This window comes from Numida meleagris, chromosome 3 (assembly GCF_002078875.1).
Source record: "Numida meleagris isolate 19003 breed g44 Domestic line chromosome 3, NumMel1.0, whole genome shotgun sequence".
NCBI lineage: Eukaryota > Metazoa > Chordata > Aves > Galliformes > Numididae > Numida > Numida meleagris.
This window is the reverse complement of record NC_034411.1, coordinates 106,865,776-106,881,607: the sequence shown is the minus strand read 5'-3', so window position 1 is coordinate 106,881,607 and position 15,832 is coordinate 106,865,776. Positions and strand designations below refer to the sequence as shown.

Here is a 15,832-nt window from a genome sequence, read left to right as displayed (position 1 = left end):
GCCGGACGGGGCTCTGAGCACCTGATGGAGCTGTAGGTGTCCCTGTTCACTGCAGAGGATTGGCACAGATGGCCTTTAAGGCTCCCTTCCAACTCAAACCATTCTATGGTTCTATCCTTCCTGCGGGTCCCTTCCAACCCGGGCTATTCTAATCACCCTCAGGTCGGGGTGCTCTCGCACCCGAGGGTCAGCTCCAGCACCTCCCTCCACAGGAGCTCACGCCGAGCTCAGGGAAGCGGAGGGGGGAACCAGCAACCAGCCCAGCGCTGGGAGCCTCCAGCCGCTCGGATCCTCGCTGTGCTTTCAAGGCAGAAGGAAGGAGCGCACGCACAGAGCTAAGCGCATCCTCTCGGATTCCTGCCGCAAAGGAAGGGGAGGCAAAGGGATAAGCACACAAGCAGAGCTCCTTCCTTCTCGCTGCCCCTGTCCCCGGGACAGGGACGGGGCCGGCTTCCCGAGAAGGGAAGGGGCAGGTGCGCGTCCCACCCGGCCGGGGCAGCGCGGAGGGCCGGAGCACCCCTTGCCCGCATCCCACAAAGCGAAGGGGAAGCGGGTATGGGGACGCGGGCATGTGGGAGCAGCCCCCAGGGGATGCGCAGAGCCACCGCAGCCCCTCAGCTCGCTCCTCCGCCCGAAGAACGCCTCATGGCCGACCCCCCCCCCCGCCTCCACCGCGTCCCTGCCCTTTGCGAGCGCCGTAGGGGCAGAAAGCCCGACATCCTTGAGGGAAAACCCCGACCGCTCCACCAGACCCGGCCCTGAGCCCCGCCGTTACCTCAGCGCGAGGTCCCGCTCCGCTCCTTCCCTCAGGTGGCGGCGGGAGGCAACGGCCGCGCCTCCCTCGCGCCCGACCCCGCCGCAGCGCCCGACCCCGCCCCGCTCCTCCGCCCCGCCCACTCTCCCCGCCGGAGCTCGCGAACCAATCAGAGCGAGCCGGGCAGGTTGCTAGGTAAAGACACCCCCCCGCCCGTTGGCGGGATGTGATTGGCTGGCGGCCTCCCGGGCGGCGGTTGGCATAGCGACGGGAAGCGGCCTAGCGGGAGGAGCAGGCGGCGCCGCCCGCAAGAGGGGAGGAGGCAGGTGAGGGGCGGCCCTGGGCCGGGAGGGGACGAGGGGAGGACGGATCCTCCCGGAGAGAACGCGGGGAGGGCAGGGGGGGCGTGGGGTGCGGGGATAAACGCGGTAGTGCATAAATAAAGCGGGCTATGAGGGGATAAATGCTGTGGGATGTGGTGATGCTTACAGTAGGGGGACACCAAGGCTTCCAGAGCCGAGGTCTGCCCATCTGCCTGCGCTGCCAGACCCGTGGGTGGGGGGTTGCGTTGCTTTTGGGTCTCGGGGGAAAAAGAGCACTCAGAAATTGTCATGTGCAAAGCGATGTGGATAAAGAATTGGTTGGATGGTCATATCCAGAGAGTTGTCAATGGCTCCATGTCCAGGTGGAGGCCGGTCACAAATCGTGTCTCCCAGGGGTCTGTCCTGAGACTGGTACTCTTTAACACCTTTATCAGTGACACAGACGGTGGGATTGAGTGCACCATCAGCAAATTCACAGATGACACCTGGCAGAGTGGCGCAGTTAACACAATAGAAAGGAAGGATGCCATCCAGAGGGACCTGGGCAAGCTCAGAAGGTGGGCCCATGAGAAGCTGATGGGGTTTAACAAGGCCACGTGCAGGGTATTGCACTTGGGTCAGGGAAATCCCAGATACGAGCACAGCCTTGCCAAAAAGGACTTACTGGTACTGGTGGATGGCCGCTGGGCATGAGCCAGCACTGTGCCCTCACAGCCTGGAGAGCCACCCATATCCTGGGCTGCATCCAAAACAGCATGGCCAGTAGGGTGAGGGAGGGGATCCTGCCCCTCTGCTCTGCGCTGTGAAATCTCACCTGGAGCACTGCGTCCAGATGTGGAGTCCTCGGTACAGGAGACACATAGGCCTGTTGGAGCATGTCCAGAGGAGGGCCACAAAAATGATCCCACGGATGGAACACCTCTCCTACAAGGACAGGCTGAGAGAGCTGAGGCTGTGCAGCCAGGAGAAGAGAAGGCTGCGGGGAGAGCTGAGAACAGCCTTTTAACATCTAGAGAAGCTGCAAGAAGTAAGGGGACTGGCTCTTTACCAGGTTCTGTTGTGATAGGACAAGGAGAAATGGCTTCAAACTAAAAGAAGGGAGATTTAGGTTGGATGTAAGGAAAGCGTCTTTTACAGTGAGGGTGGTGAGGCGCTGGCACAGATTGCCCAGATGTGTGATGGATGCCATCCCTGGAGACACCCAAGGTCAGACTGGACAGGGCTCTGAGTGTCTGATGGAGCTGTAGGTGTCCCAGTTTATTGCAGAGGAGTTGGACTAGATGGACCATAAGGGTCCCTTCCAACTCAAATGATTATGTCGTTCTATGATTCTATGACCTCTGTGATGTAGACGAAGAGAAGATCAGTCAGGTACTGAGGCCGGAAGTGAGGGGAGATCGCTGAGCTTATTGGTACACTCGAGACCAGGAAAGGTACCAGTCCTTTGGGCTGAATGGGGAAAAGGGAAGTGGGTATGGAAGTTAAAGCAATGCAGCAAGCTTGCTGCCAATGGCACGGAGGAGCACAAGGGGCTTGGGGTCAGTGGGTCAGTGGAGATGTTTCTGGTATGGGATATGGAGGTACTGATGGCTCAGTGGGCATCATGGACCATGGAGAAAAGCAGCTACTTACTCACTGCGTGGGAATTTCAGGGTTACTCAAGCCTTGTTTTCTCGATATTTCTAGTACACTCTGGCAAGGGTAAGGGCGTTAGTCTCAGGCAGCGCAGGCTGCATAGAGGTGTTGATGCTGGGGAGGGGCAGAAATGTTGGTGGCACAAGGTGCTGCAGATGTCTGAGTTTATCAGTACTGTGGCAATGCCATGCTCTGGGTTTACTGAACCCAAACCATTGGCACCGCAGTGATCGTGGAAGCTCAGGCTGGTGAAGGAGAACAGTGTTGGCCTCTTCATTGTAAATCATTTGTAAATCATTGCAAAGAAGCAGTTAGCCTGCTGTCCTTCTCCTTTTGCCATCCTCTGTGTCCCCCTCATATAAATACCTGTTTCACGTTACCTTTTCCCTCCAGGCCTATCCTCTTGATTTTTTTCTGTGCTGAAAGCCTTCTGGTTTGGCCTGTGTTCCAGCTCGCTTTTCTGTTACTACCTTTTAGACTATCATGTCCATGGCATTAATCAGTGCACTGCTTGTTGGTGAGAAACTAATTTACATTAAAAATGACTTTCTTGACTGAGCTTCATGCATAAATTCTGTTTATTCAAAGCTAAACTCAACTGCACCATTGTCATCACATCAATTAATGTGCTTAGACTCTTCCTCTGCAAAAGACTCTTAAACCTCCGAGTGCACCAGGCTGTATTGAACCACAAAGGCTTATTGATGTAGAGATGTGGTCAAAAACATTAATAAAATGGGTCTGCTTCTGGAGGACTTGTTTTGAGTATGGTTTGTACAAACCTCTGGAATGCCATTCTATAGGCTTAACCCAGCTACAGGGAACGATTCCAACGCCCTTAGTTAATATGATATGATCATTATGTATTGCTAATCTTCCCTGAATACAATCATACTTTTTTAAATCGAGGGCTTGACCCAACTTGTAGTGAAATCAGTGAAAGTATTTCTGTTGGCTTCGGCAGGATCTTGCTTGGTTGTGATGCTGTTTTGCTATTAACAATGCCACTTATGTTTCCTTCCCTATGAAATTCATGTCTGCCACCTTCAGACATAACAAAAAGCACAAACCTCTTGGATGCCCTCTCAATTTATTGCTTTATTCAAAGTTGCATTTTAACCATTCCTAGGTACTCTCTGGCTGCAGCAACCCATGCAGAAGTATTGTCAAAACCTTCCTTTCTTTGCATGCTTGTGAGGACAGCAAGTGAAGCTATCGTAGAATCATAGATTCTTTTGAGTTTGCAGGGACCCTTAAGTGCTGGCTCGTGTCCAGCTGCCATCCACCAGTACCCGTAAGTCCTTTTTGGCAGGGGTGTGCTCCATTCTTCTCAAAAGCTTTAAAGAAACTAAGATAGATCATTCATTTCAGTGCTCTCAGGGCTTGTTACCCCATGGTAGAAGTAAATCAGATTGATTTACACTGTTTCTTCTTGACAAATAAAGGTTGATTCTTGGTCTCTTCCTTATCATCTAGGGGTGTTGTTAAATTATTTGCTTCAGAAGTTTTTTCAGGAGTTGGAGATAAGGTGTCCAATGCACAATTCTCCTGCTGGTCTTCTCCCTTTCTAACATTTGTGCTCTGCCAGACTCACCCACTTTCTGCAAATTGTGTAAATACCATTACTTTGCAACAGCTGGAGATCCCTAAGCATCCTGATTCGGAGCTAGTCAAACACAGCCAACATGAGAACATTGCATATACTCACAAAACTTCATCCTTTGCCAGACTTTTGCCCTCAAATCTCATTTGCACTGGTACTTACGCCTGCTACCCACTCACTTGCCTTTTTAATTTTCTTATTAGAAGGATATTTGATATTTTTAGCATCATGTGTCAGTAGCCACCCCTCTCTGGGCAATGAACATTTTCCATATATATATTTAAAGCTTGATTTCTTGTCAACATCATCTCATGTCTCTTGCTGGTTGGACGTTTCCAAATCAGCTGATCTTGATTAATTTCAGCCCAGGATATGCGAAGAACAAGCTAGAGCAATCTCTGGAATGTTATTTTGGGCAACCAGTCCGAAGATAACGACTATTGCAGAAGAAACGTGGGGCCCTAGCTAAGCAGCTTGACAATCACAGGTCTGCACGCTGCACCAGCTGCCCTTTTGTGCTCAGTGAGCCAGCTGCCGCAGCCACCTCAGCATCATGTCACAGATTAACTCTGATCAGAGTTACTCTAGACTGTTGCAGATGCAGGATTAGCTGTTAATCCTGCTAGGGCTGGGGGGTTCGGGGTGAAGACAAGAGCTGCTGGTTTTCCTCTGGAGGACAGAGGGAGAGAGGGATAGCAGGCTGGCACGCTGTGCACTCATAGGTTATCCATTTGGCTATGCTCACCTTTTTGCCTGATGGTACCTGCCTTTGCCACCCCGTTTACTCATGGGGCTTGAATACCAACTGCAACTCAAACAAACAGGTTTATGGCATATACAGCAGGGGATACGACTTCAGCCAACTGTGCTGGGAGACACATTTTTGGCACATATGCAGCACGAGAGGGTCCAGAGGCACTGCTATTTCTTTAGGCTATGGGTTGTTCACACACCAGCTCAGAGAGATGTTTTCTGAATTGCAGCTGTTCCAACACCAAGAAAGCACTGCCTGCATAAGGGAGGCAAACTGGAACATGAATCCTGGCCTGGGAACGTGCTGCAGTGACAACTGATGGTTTTGTGACTAATGTAGAAGGTTGTCCCTGAAAAACAGGACACGGTTGCCTGAACCTGTTTTTTTGGCAGTGCAGCTATTTCTCTAGCCCGTCATGTTGTATTTCTGTGTGTTGAAAAGGGCAGGGGCTCTGTAGAGAAACAAAACAACAACCCAGAAAGCGATTGTAGTGCATATCTATAATGCATCTAGCACGTTGCACAAGAAGCCTCTAACATTTGCCAGCTGCAGAATGTGAGGATTTGAAGCCTTTGTAAGTCTTTCAGCTTTTAACAGCTTCCCTGCGGGAAGTTAAAATTCCTGTGCATATAGTAAGTTATTTAAGCCTCTCTACCAAAAGAAAGAACTCAAACTCTTGGTAGGAACTTATTTTCTAACCATGGGCCATGTTACATCAGCAGAGAGATATAAAAGTCTTCTCACTTTTTCTTTAGATTTTGATGCTAAAAGAATTTAGGAGAAAAAGGGAGGAAAAACGAATCCAAAATGGTGGTGTGCCTAGACAGCTCCTGCAGTGGGTTTTTGAAGTCTGAAGTGTTTGCAGAATGATTACCTAGTAACTGTATGAAAGAAATTGAGATCTTTTTAATGTTGGTTAGAAAGAGATGACTTGGTTTTCAGGCTGCTTCAGTTTAAACCTCCAGTCTGGAGACTGGATCTTTGAGGTGAGCAATGACGTTACCCAGCTGAATCCATTTGTGGTATAGAGGATGAAGGAAAATAAAAGTTTTCCTATTTTTGGGCAAATGTCTATGAAGAAATGGATTTTCTGAACGAAGTCCAGTTTCTGGATTTCAAAAAAGGGAAGGGAAAATTGTGTTAAATGCTCTATTTACTTCATGTAGGAATTTTTCTTTCAAAGAGCAGCACAGTCAATATAAACCATCAAAACCAATCTGCCTGAAGACAGGATGCTGCGAAATTTCAGTTGATTCTGAATCGTTCTGGATTTCATTTTTTCAGTTAAGTGTGATAGAAACAAATTGGCCCTCTGAAGCCTGGCGTTATATGCCCATCAAAATCAGTAAAAATCTATCTGATGTCACTTAAGTAGTTGCACAGGCAATCTCCAGTTTTCAGTGCCAACAAATGGAAAGAAATCTCGTGTGCTTTCTAGCTTGCTGCAAATACCCTCTTGTGATTACTTATGCAGCAAAAATCAAAGGCACATTCAATAACATTTGTGATGGGAAAGACTTGCTTAATTATTAATTACTGATATTATGTTAGCACACAGAGTTTTCCATCAGGAAATCTGGCCTTTACTGTCAAGTTACTATGAGCGCACAAAATAAAAAGAAGGCCTTACCCTAAGTGACCTTCAAATAATTTTACTTGTATCATTGCTGTGCTTTGAAGTAATTGAATTGCAATCTGCAGTGATTTGCTTTTCACTAACATACAGTAATGGAGTAGCACAAAGATAATGCTGGTCTTTGTTCTGTTCAGTTGTTGCAGCATTTGGTGCTGATAAGACATTGATAGATTCACCATCTCACATATCAATGGCATTGACATCTTCAAAAAGCATGAATAGCCCCAAGCTACAAACCACGATGAGTGCATGGACACCTCTGAGCAACCAACTCTTGAATGAACAGGTAAGTTCTGTCCAAATGGGTCAAATTCATGGTATCACAGAACTGCTGAGTTTGGAAAGGACTTCTGGTGATAATCTTGTCCAACTCTTCAAGGCAAGGCCAGCTAGAGGATTTGCTCATGATCTTGTCCGGTTGGGTTTTGAATATTCACAAGCCTTAAAGCAAATTCTGTTTCGTTTCACAAATTCTCAAGTCCCAGAAAAATTTAACTTATCCTTTTGGTTGTGTAAGTCATGAGTAATGGAATAAGAACTTAAATAATTTGTTTGATATGGAGAATAAATGTATATATGTAGAATATGTAGTCTTTATGAGATATACACATATATAAAACCTACAATGTTACATAAAATCTGAAAGTTCTAATGTATATTGTTTAAAGCATATAAGCATTTAGTTAAAGTATTCTTATTTTGCCTAGTAAACCATTTTAAAACAAATATATATATATATTCATTTCTTAATGAGGGTTACCATTCTTTTTCTGCCTTAGAAGACTTAACCCTAGAGCAAACTCAGCGTAAGTTTCTGAGTGGCCAGCTCTCCATCTCAGTTTCCAGGAGAAACCTTAGTACCCAAGCCCTGATTCCTTTGCTAAGCCTGGCCATGGTGAGGCTGGGTTGATATTTTGTTAACTGAAGTGATGCACTCAATTTATAAATAACGAGATGCATTTCCTAGTCTCCCACTCTGTAGGCTAAATCTGGGATCTGCTAACGCAAGGGAGATATTTTTTTTATCTCATGCATCATCAGGAGCACATTCCTCCCTCAGAATTCAGTTTAAATATCTGTCGATGATTCATAGAATTTAATCCAGAGTGGGCCATTACATTGTAGTATGACTTCCTGGATTTCTCAGGCCCTCATTTCACACAGCTCTCTCTGTCTTGAGCTCAGTAACTAGAATTTGGCTGTAGTGCATCTTCCACAAAAGCATATAGACTTCCTTAGGGATTATCAAGAAATGAAAATTTCATCACTTTGCTAACAATTTTTTTTTCTTGGTTAATCCTCTATACCATTAAAAGATTAAACCTCATCTCTTGTCTGAATATCTCTAACATTAGCTTCCATCATCTAAATCTTCCTCTGCTAGCTTATTAAACTCTTTTGTAGTGAGGTTTTTTTTTCGTTGTGGAAGTACTTTTACTCTGCTCCAAGCCAACACTTGATCTTTTTTTTTGATAAACTAAACAGATTGAGCCCTTTGAAGTTCTTTCAGTTTGGCAGATTCTCCAGCCTTTGCATCATTTTAATGTCTGCTTTCTACGCTCTTTATAGCACATTTTTACAGACAGACATCACTAGGTAATAAAGTGTGATCTGACTAGCAGTGAGTGGGTAAAACAGCCCTTCCCCACCTTTTTACTCTTCCGCTCTTTAGGCAATGTGATTTTGTGTTGTGCTCCAGCAAAACTTGTAGGAGCTCATATTGTGTGTTGTGTACTCTCACCCCTAGAATCATAGAGTCATAGAATTGCCAAGGTTGGAAAAGACCTCAAAGATCATCTACTCCAACTGCCCACATACCACCAATATTGCCCACTAAACCATGTCCCTAACTACTACATCTACCCTTTCCTTAAACAGTTCCAGGAATGGTGACTCCACCACCTCCCTGGGCAGCCTGTTCCAATGCATCAACACTCTTTCAGAGAAGAAATGTTTACTAATATCCAACCTGAACTTCCCCTGGTGCAACTTGAGGCCATTACCTCTTTTCCCATTGCTAGTTACCTGGGAGAAGAGGCTGACCCCCACCTTGCCACAACCTTCTTTCAGACAGTTGTAGGGAGCAATAATGTCTCCCCTGAGCCTCCTCCAGACTGAACAACCCCAGTTCCCTCAGCCTCTCCACATAACACTTGTGCTCCAGACCCCTCACAGCTCCATTGTCCTTCTCTGGACACGCTCCGGGGCCTCAGTGTCTTGTCTTTCTCAGCCAAGCGTCAACACAGAGAAGAGATGCCGAAGAAAAATACTTCTTCGATGAATTGGCAATGAGGGGCAGGAATGGTGATAATTTAGAGCTTGTCAGTAGCACTTAAGCTCCATCTAAACAACTACTAGGAGCAGACTCAAGAAGAGTTAGTGTAAATTTGCCACCTGTCTGATTTGGGTTAATTCAGGGGATGCTCTATCAGTGGTTCCTGCAGATTTCCCTGGATTTTCAAATATGTTCAAGAGTGCTCTTGTCTGCATTGTTGTCAGGACCAAAGATGTCTCCTGTCCATTATATATCCTGAATCTTGTAGCCTCCATCAATATTTTTCTGCCCTCACTGCAGATGTCTGAGCTTGTCCAGGGTGTTACCACTGGGCCGTGGGCGGTCATGATTGCTTTAAATCCAGGATCACCAGCAGGGACAGACCAAAGCAAAGAAGCCAGAATCAGGAAACCTTGAATTGAGCAATATTCACATTCAGAAAACCAGAGGGGGAGCTGCCTTTAAGGAAGGACTGGAAGCTGAGAGATTATGCGCCTTCAGTTAGTCAGAATTCTGCAGTGAGATAGAAGAGCCCCAGTGGCATTTGCAGCAAAGGTTGGAGGGATTTGCCAGACAGCCTTAAACTGGAGCTTATTTAAAACTAGCTAAGAACACAGATGTGAGATGGCAGTTCTCAGGAGCAGCTTGGGCTTTGAGCTGCATCCTAGGCCAGCCAGCCTAGGTACAACATAGGTATAACTTGAAGATCTTGGAGGAGAAGACAGTAAGCATGGATTTGATTAACTCTGTGGATGATTATACCAATTTGGGGCTATTCTGTTGCTAATTAATCCTTCCAAGTGCCTGGAGTAGGCAGAACGTTAGAATTGGCTTAGTTGTATCTCCAAGAATGCTGAAAGCAAATATGTGTCTTTCTTTGATCAAAGACCATTAACATTGCATTCAGTTACATAAATAGCTCCCTGCCTCACTTGAATTATCCAACTCAAAACTTAGATCTTTGACTATTCATCATTTGCTTGTGGCAAATCCTTTTCCAAGTTCAGCTTGTTCCGGCTTTTGTATTTTTTTCACCTCGCCCAAGTGTCCCACATGCAAATAAAGCAAATAATAACTGTCAACATGCAAATAAAAGAAATGTCACTTTTCACCTCTCACGACAGACACTCCTGCTGAGAGAGACAGAGCTAATGCTGACAACTGCTGTACCAGACATCAGCACTGATAATGTCTTTCTCTGCAGGAACCTTCTTTGCAGGCTGTCAAAGCAATAACATGTTTGGAGTTTATAATGATCAAGCGTGTTTTCCTAGTTGTGGTTAATAGCTGTTTTTATGTGCAGTTATGAACTGGGCTTTTTCCACTTTGATCTGTCTTATGGAAAAAAACAAAACATCTACAGTATTCCCTCACTTGCCAGGTCACAATCCTGAGCAGAAAGGCAGTTTTGTGGTAGTGGAAAGCCACGTGCTAGTGCTTTCATATCTAGCTCCCTAAGGATAAAGGTCAACATCACAAATCCTCCGCTGTATTTTGATACCACTCATCCTTCTTGTTAGCTGTCACTGTAAAGTACCTAGGGACAGCATGAGCCACAGCGACTAGTCTTATTAAGCCATTGCCAGAGCTCTGTGATAGCTACCCACGTTGTATCCATTCAGTTACCCAGTGTCTCCAACTCAGGAGAACTGAAATCTATTAAAAAAAAAAAAAAAGGTCTATGAAGGCCAACACAGTAGGGCACAAGCAACCCAGGAGATTTCAGGAGCACTTTGATGACACAGGTCATCGAGGAACCAACAAGGGAAGATGCTCTGCTGGTCCTCATTCTTATAAACAAGGAAGGATTGGTTGTCGATGTGTCTGATTCTGGACTCCCCTGAGAGAGTCAAGAAAGACATAGACTTACTGGAACAAGCCCAGTGAAAAGTCACAGAAATGATCAAGAAATTGGAGCATCTGACACCTAGGGAAGAGTTGAGAGGTACGGGATTGTTCAGCCTGGAGAAGAGAGGCTCAGATGTGGATCTTATCAGTGTGAGGGGAGGAGGTAAAGAACGCAGAGCCAGACTTTTCTTGGGAGCTTCCAGGGAAACAGCAAGAGACAATGGCCGCAAATTAAAATGCAGGAAATTCCACTGAACATAATAAAAAACATTTTTACCATGAGAGTGGTCCCTCACAAGTTACTCACAGAGACTGCAGGGTTTCCATCCAGGAAGATATTCAAAACTCAGATGGATGTGGCCCTAAGGAACACACTTTAGTTGACCCTAGCAGGGGCTTTGGACTTATCATTCTCCACAAGTTCCTTCCAACTTCACCCACTCTGTGATACTGTTTATATTTTTCAGGTTACATAGACATTTTTTTTTCAAGATGTATTTTTCTTAGCAAATACTGAATCCCCTTAAGGTATTCGTTCTTAATTGTGTTTGTATGTTTTACAGGTATTTGAAGAAAGAAGAGCCCTGCTCAGAAAATGGGTAAACTTTCCCCTTTATGTCTATTTAAACACAGTTAGGTTTCTGAAATAATCAAGAGATTACTGTAATGGGAACGTATAACATCCCACTTTGATAAAGGAGTTCATTTTCCTGATAGGTTTGTGAAAGTGAGCTTTGACTGCTCTACTTTTGATGAAGGTAAAGGTGTATATTTTTCTCGGTGCCTTATTTCTGTAAGTTTTGAACTTGGGAAATTACATTCCTTTTTCAAAATTTTCTATAATAGATAAGAAGCCCTGGGAAAATTCTGTGAAGTCTTCAGAGAGGATGCGGGGTGTTTAGGTATTGCCTTTACCTGCTAGAAAGTCTTTAAAGCTGGTAATAAATGACATGATAGCTACTGAGAGCACACATAGGGCTCCTAATGCTGTAATCACTGAGCATCTCACAATATGATACCATCAATATCCTCACAACTTGTGTATGAGACAGGAAAGTGCTGTCTCCCTGTTTTTTGATGAAAAAGAGAGGTATGCAGAGACTTAAGACAGAATTTTCTTCCCCAGCCACAGATCACAGCAAGGTAGGCATTCAGGACAGGGTTTCTCTGGCCGTGTATGACTGAAATAGGGATTTCAGCCTGACTGGTCTGGTCATCACAGGCTCAATGTACAGTCAACAGAAAGAAAGCAGTGCTTCCAGAGGGTAATTCATCTCACTTAATGTAGGATGAAAGAACAGCCCTCTAGAGATGCCTGCTTCTGTAGCCTATGGAGGGAGTCGTATCTGGCAGCTTTGAAGGAATGTAACTCTAAGTGACTGGCCCTGGAAGCAGATGGTACAGCAATGGCAGAATATGTGCCACACCTGAAATATCGCATTGTCCTTACTCTTTTATGAGGAAAAACCTATATAATTATGGGAAAGTAGCTGTGATCTGCTCAGTCTCCTATGCAAAGAGGAATACAGACTCAATGATGTTATTGCAATAAAAGAGTGGATGTATCAAAGCAGTGACTGTATGGCTGAGCCCTATGCACATCTTTATAAATGCAACCAAAGAACCAGGTATATTGTCATGTATGGTACTCGAGCTAAAATTAAATGTAGAAATAATGCTCTTTGAGAAAGGATATTTGCACAGTAACTTTGTGTAACTGTGATGCTTATTCTTTATGCCTAATAGGGCACTTGTGTGGAAGCTTTTTGCATATGAACTCTTTCTTACAGACAAGCATTTTGATTTTAAGTTCATAAGGATTATTCATCTTTATAAGAAATAGGCTTTCCATACTTTGTTGATTTGTCTGCGTTTTGATAACAAGGGTGTTAGTTAACACAAACCAAGAAAAGAAAATAACTGAATGATTGTTCACCTTTTAACATGAAAGTCAGTACCTGATAGGCTTCACATCTGTTTCTTGAAAATTGATGGGTGTTTTAAAATGCCCACGGCATAAATGCTGGTAAAAAATGTTGTTGGAACCCCCACTGAAAGAGCCAAAGTCTGCAAATGACCTTCCCCCAAACACACACAAGTGCTGAATCATCTTCTGAAAGGTTAAATACCTGACCCCCCATCTGACACTTGATCAGTACTTCTCATCGTGCTCCTTTGGAGTTAATTCTCCTTGTGCCTTTGTCATCCATCATACCAATGAAAAGGGCGTGGAAAGCACAAAAGCTGTTCTTAACTCCCTTCAAAGCCTTTGGCATTATGATATGTGGTATGCAAAGCCTAGGGCACCCTGAGTTCGAGAGAAACTTTATCAAGAAATCACAGTGCTTTGGCAGGACTTTTTACATTGATTCACATGATCCTCTCAAAGTGCACTCAGCAAGTATAGACTAGATGAAACTGCTGAAGAATGGGTTTCTATGGCTGAGAATCCATATTCAGTGTAGTCACAAATGGCTTATTATGAAACTGGAGGCCTGAAGTCCATCTTGAGTTTAGCATTGTTCATTTTTGGTGGTATCTGGGTGAAGGAATGGAAAGTACATACTCACTTGCAGATGCTATCAGGCTTGGAGTGATTTCATGAACTTTGGAGATTAGAAATCAAAATGAAAAGTTCTGCAGTTTGATAAGGACAAATGAAAAGTGTTATGTGTGAGAATGACAGTTATGAAAACTGCAGATACAAGAAAACCAAAGCATCCAGCAATTCCGTATAAAATATACTGGGAATAATGAATATGATATAGCTGTCTTATAATTATAAAACGGGGAAATATCCCAAAGAGCTGTCTGAAAGGCAGAGCCATTGCCAGTGTTGTACCATGCATTTTGAGAACGATGAGGACCAATTGGAGATGCTTCTGAGAATGGCCTCAGGTCCAGAAAATTTGAAAATGATCTGTTTACTCTAGGGAAGATGGAGAAAAGGTGAAATAACATCTTTACAGTAAGAGATAAAAGCACGCCAGAAAGAAGAAGGGAATGATCTGATCTCTGCGTTCATGTTGGATAGGATAAGAAATCATGGGCTTGTATCTCAATTATGGAGATTCAATTTAGACACCAGAAAAATCTACAGACAACTCACTGCTGCAATAGCTTGCCTTGGGGGCTAAGGGGCGGAAATCTCCAGTGCTGGAGTCTTTTGAGGACAGGTTAGACAAACATTTGTCAGGTTTGGTTTCGGTGGAATGGATCCTTCTTTGCACTAGGAGATGAACTAACTCAGCGTTTCTCAACCTTTTTAAACCGATGTGTTGTGGTCCATAAGATGCAGGCTGAGAAACAATGAACTAGGTGACCTGAAGGGATTTCTTCTCTCTGTTTCTGCATGGCTGAGCAGCCCCAAGGGGTGCAGGACTGGCTGTGCTGTCACCTGCCCTATTCGAGACAAATGATGGGACCCTCTACAGGCTTTTGGCTGTCTCACATTGCACTTAACTCACCAAGGTATTACTGCTGCGCAGAGTGGAGGTACTCATAGTCTGTAGCGGCAGCGGACAGCCTGTCCTACATAGCTGTTCCCATGCTGGAGTATTTGCAGGCTTTGATCTTGCTGGAGGCATTTGTGGTGAATTTCTATCACTCTGCTTATCCCAAACACTTTCCAGGTACATACAAGAGATAAATTGTGCTGCTGTCTTTCATTTGAAACACTTCGGGGAAAGGGTTAACATTTCTCAGTTAGTTTCTTTTTGTTTTCTTCTAGTTGCTATTCTATATTGCACCTGGGGCAGATGCCTTGATGTACTCCCTCTCAGCTTCCCTTTCTGATGTGTTCTCAATACTGCAAGCCAAAAATTCCTCCCATCAATTTAAAAAACATAAAATCATTTTGCTTTACCTTAATTCTCAATGCTATCACGCTGACACGCGGGTTAGTAAGTTGACAGTGAGGCAGGGGTTGAGCTTGTACATTAAGACACCTAAGCTTAAGTGTCTCCTGTGATCAGTGCATCTCAGCTTCTGTTATAGCCAAATGAGATGCAGACAAATCGAGGAGCCCTAACAATGATTCATCTCACCCCATGGGTTACGTCTTGTCAGAGTACCAGTTAACTCATGGCAAAGGAACCACCTGACAGAAGTGAAGGCTCTGGGGAGATTGGCCTTTCAGTACCTAAAGGGGGGCTGTAAGAAGGAAGGGGACAGGCTCTTTAGCACAGTCTGTTGTGACAGGACAAGGGGAAATGGTTTCAAAATAAAAGAGGGGAGATTTAGATTGGATATAAGGAAACGCGTTTTTACAATAAGGGGTAATGAAGCACTGGCACGGGTTTGCCAGGGAAGTGGTGAGTACCCCATCCCTGGAGACACCCAAGGTCAGGCTGGATGGGGCTGTGAGCACTGATGGAGCTGTGGGTGTCCCTGTTCGTTGCAGGCAGTGGGACAGCTGGCCTTTAAAGGTCCCTTCCAGCTCAAACAATTCTAGGATTCTGTGACTCTATGTATGGACACCAGGCGCTTCCTCCTTCATCCCTTCTCTTCTAACCCATGCCTCCAAGTAGATCGCTGCATCTGGACTGGGAGAAGATGGTTGAGGAGGCAAAAATTGCTTCTGCTGAGCTGAACCATCCGTCTGCTTGCAAGCTGTTCGATGTTTATGTGTTCTAGAAGAGCCGTGTTGACTTGGGAGTTCTGTGCTATGTTTGCAGAGCGCAGGGCTGCCTGCGTGTGATTGTAACCCTGTGAACTCGTGTCAATACGCTGGGTTGGCGACGAGGATTATGTCCCAATTCAGTGGCTAGTTCAAGTCAGTAAAACAACCTGCCTGTCAGAGCGGAGAGGGGCCTCTTTAGGTTAAGCGGCAGAGCTTCTGTTCTTCAGCACTGAGGTCCTGGGCTCTCCCCTTGGTGTCAGGCTGCATTATTTGTGTGTGTGCACTCATGGATTAATCGTAAACTGATCGCAGGAGTACAGGCTGAGCACTCTGCATTCCCTGGTGCAACAGTCGGTAGCCTTATGTCACGCAGTCCCCGGGGA

At 45.2% G+C, this 15,832-nt stretch overlaps 2 protein-coding genes across 5 annotated transcripts in view; one reads left to right on the top strand and one right to left on the bottom strand.

Moving 5' to 3' along the window:
• The window catches only part of FZD3 (frizzled class receptor 3), a 52,777-nt gene extending 51,880 nt beyond the window's left edge, over positions 1-897 (bottom strand). The window contains exon 1 of one of the 2 annotated variants that reach the window (XM_021390599.1): positions 776-897. The gene's annotated coding sequence lies outside the window, so the exon portion shown is untranslated. The remainder of the gene's footprint in view (positions 1-775) is intronic. The other variant, XM_021390600.1, reaches the window with a different exon arrangement.
• Positions 984-15,832, top strand: part of FBXO16 (F-box protein 16) — a 33,673-nt gene continuing 18,824 nt past the window's right edge. Inside the window, exons 1-3 of one of the 3 annotated variants that reach the window (XM_021390601.1) lie at positions 984-1,080; positions 6,840-6,991; positions 11,392-11,427. In XM_021390601.1, the coding sequence (XP_021246276.1) occupies positions 6,896-6,991; positions 11,392-11,427 (132 nt within the window). In that variant the 5' untranslated portion in view covers positions 984-1,080; positions 6,840-6,895. Of the gene's footprint in view, positions 1,081-2,412; positions 2,511-4,778; positions 4,803-6,839; positions 6,992-11,391; positions 11,428-15,832 lie in introns of those variants that run through there. The other 2 variants (XM_021390602.1, XM_021390603.1) reach the window with 2 other exon arrangements.